The sequence below is a fragment of the Podarcis muralis genome, chromosome 13 (genome assembly GCF_964188315.1).
Source record: "Podarcis muralis chromosome 13, rPodMur119.hap1.1, whole genome shotgun sequence".
Classification (NCBI taxonomy): domain Eukaryota; kingdom Metazoa; phylum Chordata; class Lepidosauria; order Squamata; family Lacertidae; genus Podarcis; species Podarcis muralis.
In genome coordinates, this window is record NC_135667.1 from 20206675 (window position 1) to 20225226 (window position 18552).

General features: G+C 44.0%; 2 protein-coding genes across 8 annotated transcripts in view; one reads left to right on the forward strand and one right to left on the reverse strand.

The window, feature by feature from the left end:
• The first annotated feature begins 97 nt into the window (after window positions 1–97).
• Window positions 98–6971, forward strand: LOC114608097 (GTPase KRas-like). 2 transcript variants are annotated; one of them, XM_028752026.2, is made up of 6 exons: window positions 122–244; window positions 676–783; window positions 2085–2217; window positions 2582–2760; window positions 4686–4845; window positions 5559–6971. In XM_028752026.2, the coding sequence occupies exons 3-6, from the start codon at window positions 2107–2109 to the stop codon at window positions 5667–5669; spliced, it is 561 nt and encodes a 186-aa protein (XP_028607859.1). In that variant the 5' UTR covers window positions 122–244; window positions 676–783; window positions 2085–2106; the 3' UTR covers window positions 5670–6971. The 2 variants fall into 2 exon arrangements, with proteins under 2 accessions (XP_028607858.1, XP_028607859.1); XM_028752025.2 differs by lacking the exon at window positions 676–783 and having other exon boundaries at window positions 98–244.
• The window catches only part of KASH5 (KASH domain containing 5), a 25109-nt gene continuing 13095 nt past the window's right edge, over window positions 6539–18552 (reverse strand). For 3 of the 6 annotated variants that reach the window (XM_028752017.2, XM_028752016.2, XM_028752019.2), the window contains exons 12-16: window positions 18407–18494; window positions 17902–18009; window positions 11843–11892; window positions 11162–11272; window positions 8662–8971 (exon numbers count right to left, since the gene is read on the reverse strand). In XM_028752017.2, coding sequence (XP_028607850.2) covers window positions 8776–8971; window positions 11162–11272; window positions 11843–11892; window positions 17902–18009; window positions 18407–18494 — 553 coding nt within the window. In that variant the 3' untranslated portion in view covers window positions 8662–8775. Of the gene's footprint in view, window positions 7509–8661; window positions 8972–11161; window positions 11273–11842; window positions 11893–17901; window positions 18010–18406; window positions 18495–18552 lie in introns of those variants that run through there. The other 3 variants (XM_028752022.2, XM_028752020.2, XM_077917111.1) reach the window with 3 other exon arrangements.

Here is an 18552-nt window from a genome sequence, read left to right on the forward strand (position 1 = left end):
CCCTCGACTCTATGGCGCCACCCGACTCCGATTGGCCAATCCGGGGCGGCGGCGCGCTCTTATTGGCCGGGCGGCTCAGCCCGGCGGGGCGCGGAGGGGAGCTGTCAGGCTGCGGAGGGAGGGGTTTTCCGCTGCCGGCCCAGGGCCCTGAGAGCGCGCGCCGCCGCCGCCGCTGGCCCCCCTTCCCTCCCGCATGGGGGGTGCCTGAGACCCCGAGCCCGTCTTCCCCCTCCCCGTAGGGCGGGTGAGTGCCAAGAGGGGCGGGGGCGGGTGATTGACAGCAGCCCCCCCCAAAGGGGATGCAGGGCGTGGGGGGGGCGCTTGGAAGGGCAGCGGAGGGCGAGAGGGCAGGGCGCGGCGGGGGGGGGGGGCTTCCCTTCTGCAAGGGCCGCCGGGTTGGCGCTGGGTCCCCGGCCCCTGGAGGCGCGCAGCCATTGTGGGGTTGCGCCAGGGTGGGGCACCTGCTTAGCAAAAGCGGTGCATAAACATGGCAAGGTGGCTGCTTCTGCGCGCGCAGCCGGGGTAGGGCTCCGGGAGGGCAGATGCCTGCCTGCCTGCGGGAGGGCGAGGGCAGAAAGAGGGCTGGCAGCTGCGCGAGGCGTGTTGCAATACCGACCGAGGGAGCCCGGGACTGGCTCCACCCATCCCCGCCGCCGCCTCTTTTCTCCCGAGCAGCCCAGCCTTCTTCCTCGTCCCGGGTTTCCCACGTGCGTGGTTTGTGCCCGCATCCCCCCTCTTCCTTGGCCAGCGTCCGCGATCCCTTCCTGCTTCTTCTTCTCCCAGGTGGGCCGCATCTGACGGAGGAATATTGACTTTTGCTTGCATGGAGTGTTAGGGTGGGTTGGGTGTAGTTCCACAGAATTGGGGTTGCTTGGCTGTGAGGCCAGTAAATGCACCCCTGTAATATTGCGGGCGGGCGGGGGGGGGGTGGAGTTGTAGCAGGGAGCAGAAATCACAGGATTGTAGGCCTCTAGCCGGACGTACCTTCCCTTGTGGACCGCTGAAATGGGAAAGTGGGTCCAAAGGTTTGAACTGAACCTGCTACTTCTCGAACTTCTGTTGAAACGAGCAACAGTCGTTGTGGGGATGGGCAGGGATCCTGCATGGTTGGTGTGGATCAGATGTACTGATTCAGCCTGCCTAAGTACATAGGAAGCTGGCTTCTGTTCTGTCTGGTTTACAGCTATCAGCATTGACTGGCAGCAGCTCTCAAAGGCTTCAACAGGGTTCTACCTGGAGATGCCAGTGATTGAACCCAGGACCCTTTGTGTGCAAGGCAAATGCTGTATCATTAATTTGCAGGAAGCACTGGGGCAAGCAGGCAGCAAGGGAAGCTGTGTTCTGTCAAGTGACCAGAGTCTCAGCTCTCAATTCCACCAGACACCACCCATAATCCACGACCCTTGAGAAGTCTTTACTGCAACCCTTTAGTTCCCACATTCTGCTGTAATAACCAGGTCTGATTACATGTAACTGAAACAAATGCATATGCCTCCCTACTTCCATTTCCTGTCTTTTCTCAGTTTTTATTTTGTAAGCTCTTTGAGACAGAGACACTTTGCTAAAAGTGTTGTGTGCTTAGTTGATGCTGTATAAATAAACAGTAAAAACCTGCGAAGTTGAATCCTCTGATCCACCATATATTTTTTGAGCTGTGTAGCTCCTCTTCCAGTTCCTTTGTGGCCCCATCCAGGTGTCCAGGATTGTTGCTGTTGATTTTTGGTTGTAGGGTGGTGGTGGTGGTAAAAGTTGGCAGCCATAAGCATGCCTGACACTTGAAGTTCTCTAGCAGCTGTATGAGAAGGAATCAATTAACACCAATCCCAGCTTCATGATAAAGTGACCTGACATTCATCTACCTAGAAAAAGCAAGAATTCTAGTTAGATTGTCCAATTCAGAGTGCTGCTTTTGGGGAAAGTGTTGAAAGGATTTCCTGCAAATAGAATGGACGTAGCAATCTAGCTAGGAGCAAATATCTAGGAAGATGTGGCCAAAACTCATACAAACTCTTGGTAGCACAGAGGGGAACGGACTCTGTGTCTTCTGCTAGAGCTTGATTCTACTTTCTTTTTTCTTTGTGCAGCTTGCTCTGGAACCCAGCAGAGATGACAGAATACAAACTGGTGGTGGTGGGTGCTGGTGGTGTTGGGAAGAGTGCATTGACTATACAGTTGATTCAGAATCACTTTGTGGACGAGTATGATCCCACTATAGAGGTATGTGAACCTTGTAATGTTGGCAGCAACTTCTGCATGGCCCCATTTGTATGCCTTTTCAGAGTCCTTATATTCCTGACCTGCCTGCCATCTCCAATGCTTTGGACTATAACATCTCATTTCTGGGCTTCTAAAACACTAGTCCTCTTTCCATCGTTTTGTTTCCCTCTGTAGCTCTCCATTCTTTATAGAGGCAGCTACAATCTTTTTATCATGTCCAAGATTGGGTCCATTTGGCTTGAACCAGTTGTTTCCAACTGCCTCCTTGCTGGCCTTCTCTTGCTGTGCTTCACACACGTTTCCCATGTCACTTGTTAACATCTTTTCTTTCACTCTTGCTCCTCTTGGTGCTTCTGAACCCCAGGATTCATACCGGAAGCAAGTGGTAATCGATGGAGAGACGTGTCTCTTGGATATCTTGGACACAGCTGGGCAAGAGGAGTACAGTGCTATGCGTGACCAGTACATGAGGACAGGAGAAGGCTTCCTCTGTGTCTTTGCAATCAACAACACAAAGTCTTTCGAAGATGTTCACCACTACAGGTGTGTGGGCAGCTGGCTTCTCTCTGTCCTCCATCTGTTTTCCTTCCTGTATAGCAGGGGTGGGGAACTGTTTTGGCCTAGTCCCCATCTCCCCCTACCCCTGCAAACCACCTTTGTCAGGTGGGTGGGACACCCCATCCATCAGCACCTGACATCTCTCGCAGCACATGCCAATTGCCTGAGAACCAGCTGGAGTTTGGGTGCTTCAGAAACTTTGCAAGCCCTAAGCTTATTGTTTTGGAGGTGCCAGGCACAGACCTTGCAGAGGGCTTTGTGCTGTGATTCCCAAGCACCTGACAACTAGCTGGGAAGCACTACGCAATGGAGCTTTGCAGGCGCTGTCAATTGGCAGGGCCTGCAAAGCCCCTTTTGGGCTAGCCCCGTCACATTGGGCAGGCGGGCAAGACTTGCAGCAGAAGGCGGAAGAATCTGAAGTAGGTAAGAAGAGGAGTCGGAGGCTGCATTGTGCAAAGATCTTTGTCACCATGTGGCAGGAATGATATGCTTGGAGGAATCCCAGACTGCATTTTCCTGAGCTAAGTACCTGAATATGCTCTATACTCTGCAACACTGGAAAGTACCTTTTCAGCATCAAGCCCTAAGTGTGCTGCTTGTGTTGTCATCTAGGCAAATGTAGAAGCAGTGGTATCATCGCTGATGCTTCTGCCCTTGAATCTAACAAATCTGTAGCAGCGTGAATTGGATGTCAACAAAATTATGTTGCTCTTGCTCTATACTTTCTCCCACTCCCAGTCCTTTGAGGCCTAGTGAGAACAGAAACAGATCCACCAAGTATGCCAACAAGGGGAAAGCCACAAAGACAGTATTGAATCCTTCCTCGTGCTCTTGCATTTGAAAGTTGTCCTCAGTGTACAACTCAGGGCTTGCTTGTCCTCAGTGCACAGGAACTGTAATGATCTGCTGTAGTCGTACATAAAAGTCTCCCTGTTACACAATTTTAGAAATTATTTTGGGGGAGGTAAATATATGAACATCTGAGTATTAAATATTCTGTTCCTTAGTCTCAAAGAAAATATTTTGAAGTTTTGGTTTTTTTAAAGCAAAACAAACTTCAGAAAAACCAGCAAACACCAATGTGTTCTTTTAATTTTTCTGGGTTTTTGCCAGGCCTTCACATCTCTAGACTTCTCTTTCAAAAAAAGATGAATGCATACTTCAGCAGCAAACCACTCCTAAGTATGTGTATGGATGTGCTATATCTAATTTTTAAGTGTAGAATGGCTGTCTCTTAAGGGCAAACTACACTGACACATGTATTACTTCATGTGTGTGTGTGTGTGTGTGTGTGTGTGTGTGTGTGTGTTTTAAAAAAGCCAACCAACCAAAGCAAAACAAGTCAGTGACTTTAGGTCAGGTAATGGCAGGTGCAGTTGAGTCCTTTTTTGTTCTATTCTCTTCCTTGGAATAGCTTTTGTTGACTGCTTTTCTCCCCCACCAGAAGAAAGCATCTAGTTGTGACATTTAAAGCAGCAAAAGGGAAAGGGATTAAGCTACCCCACCGTACCATATCTCTACTCAAACTTGGGAACTTTCTAAGCCTTTTTTGGCTTAGATAAAAAAAAATGGGAGAGTGTTCTTGTGCTCAGGGCCTGCTTGGGTGCTTCCCATGGGCATCTGGCTGGCCAATGTGAGAACAGGATGCTGGACTAGATAGGCCATTGGCCTGATCTAGCGGGGCTTTTCTTATATGTTCTCATGCATACATCTGTATGTCACATCTAATTTGGACCTCAGTTGCTTTGCACACAGATAAAACACAGGACAAACTGAACTTCTGGTGTATACTTCATTAATAATCTCAAATATATTTTACTTTGGAGGGGGCCCAAACCAGAATCAAGTTTGGGAGCTGCTGATCTAGGCGGTTGTTCCCTGTTTGTGACTCGTTGCCTTTGTAATTCCAGGGAGCAGATCAACCGTGTGAAGGACTCCGATGATGTTCCGATGGTGCTTGTTGGCAATAAATGTGATCTGCCCTCCCGGACGGTGGATACGAAACAAGCCCAGGAGCTTGCCAGAAGCTACGGAATCCCCTTTGTAGAGACCTCTGCCAAAACCAGACAGGTATGGTATTTACTGTGGGAGAAAGTGAAAGGTCTTTGATCTTCGTAGCTATAGCTCAAGACAGTGTTCCAAGCGGGTTTTGGAATAAATTGCAGCTGAATCTTGCCCAAGTTTATCTGCTGCATCAACGCGCCCTCTCCCCCAAGTCAAGCGTTTCCAGCCTAAATCTTCTGTTCATCAGCATGTAGACAAAAAGCAAATAGTTTTGCTTTATGTTGGCTGTGTGCTCAAAATGCCAAACAACGGGATTCACGCTATAAGCCAGCACAGTTGCTCTTCTCCTATATGACTTGGAGTAGGAATGGCATTGGTACAAGGTAACCATTCTTATTTGTGAACTGCCATGTCATTAATGCCTGCTGTCTTAGTTCGTGCTGCGTCAGCTTAATGATAAGACGGTTATCAGCATGGCATCATTCTACTGCTGGTGTCCAGTTGCCAAAAAACCTTTCTCAGTGAAGGCAGATGTGAATGAATGGTTTACTGATATGAAGGAAAGGGCTTATCGGGAGAGAAAGGATCCCGTAAACAGGAATAGCGTGACGACCTCCCCGCTCCCAAGTAATATGCCTACTAGCAATGGATAGAAAAAACATCACCGGCATAAAAATCCAATACCCCCGACACCTCTAATATTTAAATGGGAAATCTAACGATGTCTTCTGTTTGTTCTTTTCTTACTTTCATTTGGTATACTCGTTCGTCTTAAAAAGGGAGTGGAGGATGCTTTCTACACCCTGGTGCGAGAAATCCGAAAACACAAGGAAAAGATCAGCAATGGGCGCAAGAAGAAATCTTCCAAAAGGAAGTGTATTATCCTCTGAAGAAGAGAGACTCTGTTGCACAGTTGGGAGTGCAAAACCCCCCTTTTTGAGTCTGGGTATTTTCCCAAGCTGCAAGATAAATTCTGATGGCCATGCCCCTCACCCATTTTCAGCTGGAGGGCGAAGGTCGTTTTGAGTTCTTACTGTCAATTATTTTACTATTTTTAAAAACTGGGACGTTGCATCCAGTATGAGGATTTGTAACCACATTTGATGTTCTGTTGCTTCTTGCCCCTTCATTATTATTTTTTAAAAAGATCATCTTGTTTCTGGTCCTTAGGATTATAGAGGTCACTCCTAAGTGTGACCTGGTGTAGACTGATCCTGCAGGTTAGATGGAAGGGTTAGCACGAAGCCAGTGTCTCAGTCAGAACCTTAGGGGCCTTTCTCATTTTTTGTAGCATTTTACCCACCTTGGTTCTCCATGAGACTGAAGAGGAAGCCACATAGACTTGGCACCATTGTCTTTTTGCTAGCAGAGGAATAAAGTTAACCTTGGACAGAAGGTGATCTGCTGAAGGTGGCAATGAGTAATGCCAAAAGAGAAAATGTGGAAAGCCAAACCCTCTCCGTAGCTGAATATTTCACCCCACTATTAAAATAGATGGTGCTCAGTTATTTTTCTTCTGGGTGGTTGAAATTCTGTATTAAGTTGGTTTCTCTCTCTCTGGTTTTCATTTGGGCTGTTATAACTTCTGAGCAACAGCTCCCACTTTAAAATGAATGGGGAAATGTACTTTTGCTCAGCAAGTTTTATAAAAAATGTGTGGTGATGGGGAGATATCAACAAGTTATGAGAGGTACTTTTAAATGGCTGTACAGCTTCCACCATCCAAAGGCAGTGGCACCTGTTTGTGAAAAAACAACTGTTGGAGATAGCTGAATATTTGCACCATAGAAGTGTCCTAAATTAACCTGCCTCTGTTGCTCTCCTTTACTAATTGGTTCTTGGGAGTATAGCGATGTCGACTCTCTTTATAAACAGAAGGGAGGAATATGATCCAAAGGTCTCTTAATCATCCCTCTTTTTTTAGTCTCCTGCATAGTCCTGGGGTTGCTTGGATGGGTTGAAATATAGGTACTTAAATGCTGGCATGGAGAGAAAAGAGTCTGAATTTATTATCCTGTTAGTGTTTATAAGCCATCGAAATTACGTTCTGTCATTATTTGATCTTATTCTCTTCCCCCCATCCCACCCCAAAATCCCACCCTTGGAATCCTGTGTTGATTTGGTCTTTTTCCATGGTCCTGAGGATCTGTACAATAAATGCCACCACTTGGAATAAACCTGTGAATAAGCTACCTGATCTACAAGACCTGACTTTTTCTAAAGGGTATGTGTGGTAGATTTATGGTAGTTTTCTGGTTATCTTTCTTGGAACAGATTGTTTTGGGAAACTGCAAAACATGTGGAGGCTTTCAAGGAAATTGTAGTTGTCTGTTCACAATGGTGCTAGAATCAGCAAAGCCTTCTATCAGAATATGGTACCTTTCAGCCAGGAGTTGCCTTTGTTTAGCTCAACTCCCTATTTTGTGGATTTTCTCCCCCACCCTCATGTGCTTCTCAAGAACATGTACCTATTTGGGTTGCATCTATCTAGTTCTGTTCTTATTGTTTCCATCCAACTTTTTTGAACGTGATTTTTTTCAACAGAAATCCTGCAGATGTGGTAACTCTTCAAGAAGTGTGATAAGGCATGCTTGTTGAAACAGCCCACCGGGACCTCAGGTTGTGTTTTCATAACCAGCTCCTAATTTATTTTACAAGTTACCTGCTATTCAGTTGCTGTTGTTCTCTTCTCAATGTTTTTCTTCCCTTTTGACTTAATATGAGTATCACTGGAAACATATGACAAAAGAAAACCAGACTGTTATCTCTGTAACTGGCCTTCTAGATACTCCAGTACCTATTTCAGGGATAGTTGGGGTAGGGGCACAGCTTTTCAAGCAAAAATATTTTTGTAGTGTAGATGAAATTGTTCCTTGCTTAATTTTTTTTGAAGTGATGGATGCTGCCTCTGAAAGGAATTTACTTAGTTTGGACGGACACCCCCCCCCCCCCCCCCCGTGGTCTTAACCATACTGGACCCCTTTTATAATATGTTTTGCTACTGTTCTTCTCTCTGTGATGGAAGGGGGTGGAGAGAGGCTTTAGATAAGAAGCTTCCAAGCTCTATAATTTCTGGACTAATTTCTGGTCTTGAAGCTTACTGACTCCTGCAAAAGTAGCAAGGGGTGAAGCTTGGGTGTATGTATCAATCAAACACCCCTCCTGCTGATTGTCCCTTCCCTATCTGGCAAATGCTAATTTGGGGAAATCATGTGTTTGCTGCATCATTTGTAGTTCAAATCTGCAGCAGCTGCAAAATAATTGCAATGGTCAGGGTAAGGCAAGCCTAGGGTGAGCTAATTCCTGAGGGTAAGCACTCCTTAGAAGGCTAACAAATGGATAGGAATATGACTCGAGGCTGCAGAGGAGAGGGCCAGGCGCATCATGAATGGGAGACACTGCATAGCTATTCATGCCATCCTTACAACAAGGAGGGCTACATTTTAGAAGGGATTTGAGATTTTCAGAAATTCAAAGATTCTCAGGATGCACGGTAAAAGCATTCCATGCCTGTGCAGATTCCTCCTAACACACCTTCAAAATTATTTGTGGGCCTAATACAGTGGTTAAATGGGCCTGTTCTTGAAATCAGCCCTGTTGCCTTTAGCCAAACTCCTGACCTGCACTTTTGTTTATATGAAAGAAGACCTTTTGTTTTTCCTGAACGTGATTTTTATTAGGCTGAAAAGGCTTCTCTTAAAGATGCCTAAAAATGCAACATTTGAAAATGGACAATAGTCTACTTTTTTTCACAAGTCACAAAAATACTGGAATGTTAGATCCCGGTTAACAGAGTGTTTATCATTAGGTGGGAGCAATCAGCTGTCTGAATGTCCCACAGACTTGGCAAAAAAAAATGTGAATATTGTGTCCACATGAAGATTAAACTTAAAAGTGGTTCACTCCATTTATTTTTTACAGGTTCTTTTATCTGTCTTGCATCAGGACTTCTTAGCAGCTTCCTTTTCTCTCCACAAGCTAGGAAAGGGAATGGTGTTAGGTAGGTGGTGGCTGTAGGTACTGCAGTTGCAACTGAGGCCAAGAGCATCCCTTGGATTCAGCCCAGTCAGGTTGTTGGTTGAACGGTAGCACTAAGAAGGAGACTGCAAGCAGTGCAATGAATGCAGGGAGCCCTAGAAGAACCAGATTCCAAAGGATGTGCAGTAAGAGGCAGCTGGATGAGACAAGAAACCTGTGTGGAGAGAGGACATTGTGCTGTTCTTATTCCTGTGGGATAATTTCATCCCACCAACTTCAACAAACCCGTTCCAAGTTAACAAGTTTTGGAGGGGGTGGTGATAAGGAGACAAAAGCAAAGAGGAGAAACAGCCATTGGGGAGAGTTGGGAAAGTTGATGGAAGCAGTTGTGGTTTTCAGATAAGGCAGCAGAATCTCCAAAGAACAGCAAGGTGGAGCAGGGTGTGCAACACTGAACCACCCTGCCACTTTGTATTGTAGACTGCACCTATTTTACTGTGGCCACCTGGGGACAGGATAGTAAAAAGTGTGAAACACTAATACTGCCAGGAATATAAGAACAATTATGTGCAGCTTTCTCTCTGCGGGAGACCATGCAGTGTTTATGTGAGGGCCACTGGAGGGTGTTCCCCACCTGGACGTGTCTTGTTTTACCATCACTGGTGGGGGGGGGACAAAGACACCAGAACAAGTTGTGAGGATCCACCCACTATGACCTCACCCTTGCTTGGACCATGCATAACAGGAGCAAAGGGGGAGGAACTCCCCCTGCCAAGGGAAGTTGTGGAGACCAAGCAGCAAACTTCAGCACTGGACAGGAGGTGTCAAGTACTGCAGCCCATGTTGGTATAGTTGCCTTCTTGTGTTGTCAGTTACTGAGATTCTTGTTAGGAAGTAGGTAGTGCATTTCATTTCTCCATGTATTTTTAGAGACAAGTTCAAAAAGCTATGTCACTTAGTGACAGAAGTTTGGCAGGCCATTGGACAACTACCACTGAGCCCCCAAGTCAGAGATTTCCAAACCGAGTTGCGACACATTTAGTGTGTCGGCTGCAATGTGCAGGTGTGTTGCGTGAACGCTCCCCACACTCCTCCAGGGCTGGAAAGGGGTTAGTTTAACTTCTGGTTTGCTAGTAAAACTGAATGACTGTGTTGCGAAATGATGCATGACTTTAAAAGTGTGTCACCAACAAGTTTGGAAAGCTCTGCCCTAAGCCATGCTGCTGGGGAAGTCTGCCAGTATCAAAAGCGTCCCAGGAGGAAGTCTGCTACCCCAGAGAATAGAACAGTGGCTAAGTCACAGAGTTTGATGGAGCTGGTGTTGAGCAGATAGTCTATGGCTTGGAGACCCCAGGTCTCAATGCCATCTGCCACTCCAGAGCTTTCCCCCAAAGAGCTCACAGGCATGAGGCTCTAGTACTTCATTCCTAAAGACTGGGGTGGCAGAAGTCAATAAGACGGCCATCTTCTGGACAGACAAGGCATAAACTCTGCCTGCCCAGTAGAAGTTTACTCCCACCAGAGGAACACTTTCTAAATAATTAGATTTTCTGAATCAAAGGCTAGAAGGGAAGCAAAAAGGAGTGGCCAAGATGTGCTTGGGAACTGAGTAGATTAAATGTGTACTAAGAAGAATGGGAAAACTTAACAAAAGTTAGAGCAGATAAATACCCCACACCACTTGGATGGATTCAGACTCTGGTTTATAAATTTTTAAATAAATTAGAATACAGGCTTTTTTTCTACTCCAGCTGTGTGCAGTGAGGAATCCCAAAGTGACACTACTGCAGGACTCAAGAGAGAAATGAGCAGGAACCTGGATGTGTGCATGGAGCTGGAGTGCATGTTAACCTATCTAGCTTTGGATGTTACCCAAGTGGGACTGTGCAGATTTAGAGCGCATATTGGGACTGTCCAGAGAACATGAAGAAGGGTGAATGGGCCAGCTGCACACTTTGTGTCCCTTAATTTCTATACCAACAGGCAACTACAGTATAGCAACCAACTGCCTGGGAACCCTTAGTCCTAAATTCAAATATGTGGGGCTAAGCATGGTTACTCAGTAGTGGAGGAAAGGCACCCTACTTGGGTCTAAAAGTGATCCCCTTTTTAGTATTCACAACACCCACAGTGTATGTGGTCACAATACACTGACAGTGTCTTCTGCAGCTGAATTCTAGCTCTGCGTCAATCTAGACAGCAGCTGTAAGAAATCTGCTAAAGGTGAGGGATGGACATGGGAAGGAAGGGAATCTACTTAAAGGTGAAATGCTCTATATGGCCACATAACCCGATATGGCAGGAAAGTTTTTCCACAGCATAAATCTTACAAAGGAGTTCAAACAGTGAGGCACAAATCACATTCTTGTCAAAACTGTCTGTGACAACTGCAGTAGTTCCTGACCTTTGAAGCAGGATTTCAAACAAGTTTTCATCTGACTTCTCCCTAACAGTTGGGATTAGCTCGCCACACACTGGGACTAAGGCTTGTTCCTGAGAGGCTGTTGCAGAATCTCTGAAGAGCCAAGCACATTAAAACACCTCATATGTCAAAATACTTCATTTGGAACATTTGTTTCCAGTCATTTGTTGAACCACAGAAGCATATGCATAAGTTTAATAATTCATCTCATCCTGAACATGGTGCTTTAATTTGATTTCACCACTATGCATCTGGTATTAACAGCAACTGTACACTGGAGAGGATTACAGTCAGGGATTTGGGCAGCAAGGCATATTCTTTCTATTTTTCCTTACAATTAGGGCTAATCCAGGAACAGGCTTGTGCCTATATCCCAGCTTCAGACCGTCCTTGAAACAGTGCAAGAAACCAACTGTTCCTGGAGCATATGCTATATAAGTCATTTTCAGTTTCATATTACTTTCTAGACTGACCTATTTGAAATTGATTCTTTAAACCTTCTGTGTGGGAGATTGTAATCATGTTTCTAATCAGCAAAACATGATTACAAAGTGTAGTATGATACAGTGCCCTCCTAAAAACAAGCTGTTTGTTGCTCATCCATTGTACTTCAAGTAGACCACCTCATCTTGCCTTATGGTAGGGGCCAACATGCACACTTACGATTCTGCTGAGCTGAGCGGTGTGGTTTCTGGAAAGGTAGAATACACAGCCTTGGGGAAAACAAAATTAATTGGTATGATGAATATGTTTTTTAATGCAAATTAAACAAATTATACCTACATACTAGCCTTCTTATTATTTCTCTCCTGTCTGAGAGTCTGTTACTTTGCAGTGCGTTTGATACACCAAATGACTCCTCATGAAATTTGAAAGTTTTAATTCTTCACAATGCTTTTAAGAAATATGTTCCACAAAGCAATTCAAAAAGGAACAAAATCCTGCCAGAACAGCAGGTACAAATGCTGTACCTAGTCTATGTGCAACCTTCCCCCGCCCCCAACAATTTTACACAGCCTTGAACATGTTTTTCACAGTATGCAAAGTTGTCATGCAATTGCAACACATCACATGCTCTGTAGGTAACTATGTAGATGAAATCAAACTCTTTGAGAATGTTAACGAACATTCATAAGGAAAGTTGTCATGGAAAAGAAAGGCTTCTTTAGCAAACATATCACCTGAAGTGCATTTCCTATCCTTATCCCTAAAACAGACTTCTTATAAAATGTAAGTAATTTGCAGTTGTAAGTAACATTCCAGTTATATCCAGGATCACTTCCAGTATCTTACAATTTCTTGCTCTTTATCTTTCAGTAGTGGTGGGGAGCCTGTGGCCCTGTAGTTGTTAGTGGACTTCAGCTCCCATAATCTCTTACTCGCTAGGGCTGATGGGAGTTTGGGGTCCAGCAACTCTAGAGGGCCACGAGTTCCCCATTCCTGCCCTGCAGCTTCTTCCTTGGTTCTTTCATCCTGCTTCCCCCTTTGGCCCTCCATATGTTTTGGGATTACAACTCCCATGATCCCTAGCTAACAGGACCAGTGGTCAGGGATGATGGGAATTGTAGTCTCAAAACATCTGGAGGGCCGAGTTTGCCCATGCCTGTACTACAGCTTAGTCCCCAAACCCAAATGGTAGGTACAATCTCTTCCCATTGCTACTTTTGAAAGAGATTTATTTTGAATCCTTTGGCCATCTTATGCCTGTTTCAGAACTGAGTGCTAATATTTTTCTAGGACTGTTGTACTTCCTGTTTCAGGGGAGGTCAATAACCCCCATGAGGACCAGAAGAGTGCTGCAAGGAGTGCAGAGGAAAAAAACGCCATGCTGCACCTGTAGAAGCAAAACCAAATGCCTTCATCTACCTCAACAGCAGTAAAATACGTCTCTCCCTTCTCTACAACCACAGCTGGCGCTGTAACTCTCCAAAGGTTTGACTTTACCCCCAAAGCCACACTCTTCCATTGTCTCCCGAGACAGAAAGATGCCAGCAATAAGGGGGAACCTCTCTGTATATGTATAGAAAACTAACATTTCTAATGGAAAGCACTGAACACTTTTCACTGGCATGTCAGCATTCCATGTGCAGGTTTTTTTAAAAAAAATATACAATCCCTCCTCCACACATCACACACACCTGCTGCCTAAAGCAGGACAGTCTTGAGCAAGTATTATTATTGACTTATTTAAGGTATAAACTGGCCATTTTTTTCCTTTTTAAAGAGGTGCCTTCACCGCAGAAAAATGATGAAGATAAGTTGGCATCACCAAGAATGTACACCAATGCTTTTCAGAGGTTCCACAAAAATATGGGAGAAAGGAGTGACTGCTTCTGCCTTGTTGTTGTTGGCATCCATCTGTCTCAAGAGACAATGGAGTGTGCCTTCAGGGGTGAAGTCAAGCCACTACATTAGCAGCAACAAAGTGACCTCCCCGGGGCACAAGCCTGGGCTGTGTATAGAGGCCCTGGGCTACTCAAACAACAAGACCCCCCTCTCAGACTTGTTGATGTAGTCCAAAGGAAAGCAGTGCAATACGTTTGGCACCAGCTTGACTGCAGGAGTTGCCAGAAGGAGGCATACAAAGTGCTGTCCAACCATCTTTGGAACCAAAAGGTTGGTAATCCACAAGGCAGTGTAGCTGACACCTATCTCTTTCATTGGAGGAGTATGGTTTCTTGGCATACGTGTACTTTCAGCTGCCTCATTCCAAGGACAGAACAACCCAATGATGGAGGCTGTTTCCACAAAATGAAGGGAAAATAGAAGGGTATCTAGTTCCATCAACTATAAACAGAGGAAGGAAAGAGTCTTCCTACTGATGTGAATCTTTGGCCTTCTTCAGCATCATTCAGAAAAGGAAAATCTGCTTCTGAGTTTTCTTTTAACTAAAATCCAGTACAATCAAACAAATGTTGAGATGATGGAGTCAGGTGGTGGCTGTTACGGTAAGCAAGCCCCATTTGCAGTAAATAACCCAACATGGCAAGTACCGGTAATTGTGATTTTTGTATAAAAGGCACTAGACTCAGATAAAGGTTTTTCTTCTTCTTTGTTTGATCCTTTTCTCATCTAATAGAAAAGCAATTACCTTTCAACAAGGTACAAGCTCCCGTATTTGCACTTGGGTAGATGGAAAAACAACTCTTTGGCCTAGGAAAGGGTAATTTGCAAATACAATGTGGTTGAGACACATTATCTCTTTGTAAAGAAGGAATTTTTCATTAGTCTAAATAGAATGACGAGAGGCTGTCCACTCTTTCTTTTTGTTCATCTTAGCTTTAGGACCATTAGTTATATGCCTTAAAACACCAGACATCAAGGGAGTCCAAACTGGAAAACAAAACTATATGATTGGACTCTTCACTGATGATTTAATGATTATGACACCTGAACATGGGAGCAGCAAGACTTCAAGAGCTTAGCAACTTCACAATACTATCAGGCCTGCGGGTTAACTTCTCAAAATCTGAAGCTTTATGCTTCAATGTACCACCCAGCATCCAAAATTCATCCACAGAACTCACAGGCATTAGACTGTCACACGAAGCTAATATAGTTAGGAATAAGTATAACAAGAAACCTTAACAGACTCTATTCACAAAACTATCCCCCTGTATGGTGGACAATTCTTTAAACTGGGGGGGGGGTTGGTATTTTTCTATGTTAGGGGAAGAGGAGAACTTTGGAAGGAACTTAGAATGGCGTGTTTTAAAGGTCTAACAGCCATGCTTTACCTTGCTGGATATTTTGTGCTTTTAAATCTCTGCTGGGGTTATCTCACCAGAGTACTTGCCCCAAACCTGGATGTTGGCATCCAGGGAATTCTCCTCTTCTATACCTATTTTTTTTCCTTGCCACCAACAAGATCATCTGAGCTTTGATCTCCCTGCTGGGATGCTGATGATAGGCTGGGTAAATAAAGTATGCTATGTGCTTCATTATTATTTGTGGTAAGATGGGTGACACAATTGATTCTAACTATTAACTGAAAGCAATACTGGATTCCTGCTTTCTGCCACTGATCTGTATATTGTTTCAAAGCCTGTTTCCAACCGTGTGTAGCTGGACAGAGATTAGAATATTGGTGCCCTCCAATTCCAGACCTTCTTTATCTCTGATCACGTTCAAAATGATTTCTTTAGCTGAAAGATGTGAAAATTTTACCAAGATGTCTCTCAGTCTGTTGTTGTTGGACTACAAACTAGCACCAGAGTGATAAGCATTGTCAGTGTCAGTAATGGCAGGCAGGCATTATTTGATTAATCAATATAAAATGAAGGATTTAGTATCAGACATTTCTGAGTCTCTTCCAAGCCTCTTATTTTAACATTAAAATGGTGCAAAGCATTGTCTGACATTTACAAAGCTGGATATCTTTAGCTCAGTCAGACAGCTTTTAAATTCTTTTATAATGCTTAATTCCCATTTTAGTTGTTTCATTTGCTATTGCAGCAACATCCAATATTGTGATTCTGTCTAATCCAATGAAGTTTCTATAGGTTTTAAGGCTAATTTCTACTCTTCCTGTAGATCATGTTTAAAATCTTGCTTCAGTTTGTCAAGAAGTTAGCTCTAGTAGCATAAAACTTTCCATTGCCTTGTCCTTTTTGACAGTTTAGCTGTCTTGGCTGCCATCATGAGCTTCTCCTCTTCTCCTGAAAGCTCCACAACCAGGATCAGATCTTTCCATTAAATGTAAGATCAGATATATTTTTGCCTTTAAATTCTTTCCTTTTGCTACATCTCCCTTATCGGCATTCACAGTATCACTGATTTTTTTAGTTTAAACAGGAATAAGAGCCTGATTTATGGCAACAATGGTCAGAGATAAAGATTTATGCAACCAATTTTGATTGGTGACATCCAGTGCTATTTTTCGAGGGGGGAAAGTTGCCAGAACTCACCATGAATGCCTCTTTTGTTCTCTTATAATGGCGTTGGCACCTCCCTGAGAGGTACCGGAACAGAGTTCCAGTGAGTTCCAGCTGAACTTCCAGACTTTGGTGATAAGAAATGTGACTGAAAATGCACTGGAAAGTGCATAACACTTGCTTGACACAATGTTGTCTAATCCCCCTGCAAACTAATTCAGGGAGGCAAATGGTTTTCAGGATTTTTGTCAGAATCCTGAAAACTGTTCCTTGAAAATGTACCTTTATTGAGATCCCGAACTGCAGCCTCAAGGAAGCCCAGAAAATGCTGTCTGTGGACCTTTACATGTAAATAAGCATTTCCAGACAAACTATCATAATCTCCAGAACAGTATTATTCAAAATAGTACCAGCTTTCTTAGATACTGAGCAGCTAATGTCTTTTTGTTAGTATTCATACTAAACTTCCCTACTGCTAATCATGTCCCTGTTAGCTCCACTGGTGCCTGTTTTGTAATTGAACACAGACTGTGTAGTCTGTGCATCCCACAGGAAACCTAATGGGCTTTTCATTTTTCTGGTGCCAATGCCGGAGTCCCACTTTCCCTTGAAAATCAGGCTGATGGGCCATATGTCTCTCCAAACTTTCAGTGTTGGCTTTGCTTCTGTGACTTGCCATGGTACAAACATCCATTTAAACTGTCAGCATCTGGCTCATATATGACTATGGAGGTAGGAGAAAAGGCTCCTCTTCACTACAACATGACAAACAACATCTTCCCTTCAATCAACTGGATAGCAAATGCTCTTTAAATAGGAGGAGGAGATTAATACTGTAAACAGTGTGCTTGCCTTGTGCAGTTTGCCATCTTCCAGCTCCTACATCTAATGTGACTTTCTTTCCCCCCCCCCACATTCATGTCCACTAGTATATGCCCAAGTTAACAGGGGTCTTTTTCAAGATGCAAGGACAGGGCACGCTTTATCAACACCCACCCATACAGTCCTCAGTTCCTCCCCTCCAATTGCCAACAAAATGCTACTGCAGCTTGCATAATAAAGAAACAGCTTGATTTCACAAAACCCCTTTAACAAATAGGGCAAGCGAGAGCACAACTGACTCCACCCCAAAGGCATTAGCCACAATGTCCAATTCATAAGATTTCTGGTCATACACTCTTCTTAAACTGAGCAGGGGACTTGTTCATATTTTCAGCACCATAACTCTACACCTACACAAATTCCTACATGTTTACAGCAACAAAAAGGCAACAAGTCCCATCCACACTTTGATGTGACAGCAAATGCATGTCTACCAGTTGGAAGCCACAGTATTCTTGGTGCTTTTGCTTGTGTTGTATTCCAATTTGTAGACAGAGAGAAACAGAACAGTGGGAGGCTGCTGGGATAATGAGTCACACCACACATTGGGTCCTTAGTATTAAAATATATCTTGGCAGGCCTCAAAACTGGAGTTCAGAGAAAAGTTACCAAGGTAATGAAAGATAAGACTATGGATCATGCTCTGTTTTCTAGAAAAAGAAATATATACAGCACCTGGCCCAACAACACAAAATTTGAGCTAGCTCCAGATATCAGTAGGTAAAAAGTTATTTTGAGAAAATTAGAGGTGTGCTATGGGATGGGGTGGTCAGATCAGTTTTTGAGATGATTTTCCATTTTTGAAACGGGGGTCAAAGCTTAAAGTGTTGCTTGGTGTGAAGTCAATCTAGTTTCGATATTACTAACAGCATACTGGTAGCTTTAATTCAGCAGACATGTTCTCTGGAATTAAAGGAAGAAAACTTTGTCGTTATTTTTCTTACCACTTGTGAATTCCACACTTACCCTTTCTGCCAACGATCCAATGTCACCTGAAGCCAATGGATCTGTCACCAAAGATGTCAACATCCCACACAAAGGACTAGGCAAATCAGCCTCCTCGCCAAACTGCTGCTGAAGACAGTACGGGACTATCATCATTTTATAGCTGAATAAATCTTAAGCCTTTCTTCAACATACACTTCTGTGACACAGGTGCTGCTTTTCTCCAATACACAAAAGTGTAATATCTTGTTACTGGCAAAATGTTATTTTTCTCCCATTTAGCACAACAACAGCTACTACGAGTGTTGTCATTGTGTGAGTATCACAGGCGGTACTGGATAGTGCCTGCAACATCACTAGTGCTGAGCAACAACTCCCTTCAAACTAGATAAATGTGTAACCCTGTACAGCAAGCATCTACCCAAGACTCTGGGTTTGTCTGAGTTAAGTCTTGAGATCCTTTCCATTTATGGTGAGAGCAATAGTAAGACATTCCAAGAAGCAATACTCATTTGTGACAACTTACTCTCTGTGATTCTTCAATTTCCATCCAGAGTGGCTGTGCAGGGGCCTGTGAGCAGGTCTTCACATTTTCTAGGAAATCTCCTGGCAGCCTGCATCAAAAAGAATGTTAACAGTTCATTGTGTCAAACAGAACTGCAAACAATTAAA

What these genes read in the sequence shown, in the direction of transcription:
- LOC114608097 (XM_028752025.2), top strand. Translation starts at nt 2,107, where the DNA reads ATGACAGAATACAAACTGGTGGTGGTGGGTGCTGGTGGTGTTGGGAAG. An exon ending in AGTATGATCCCACTATAGAG is followed by an intron (nt 2,218 to 2,581) that starts GTATGTGAACCT and finishes TCTGAACCCCAG; the next exon opens with GATTCATACCGGAAGCAAGT. An exon ending in GAAGATGTTCACCACTACAG is followed by an intron (nt 2,761 to 4,685) that starts GTGTGTGGGCAG and finishes TTGTAATTCCAG; the next exon opens with GGAGCAGATCAACCGTGTGA.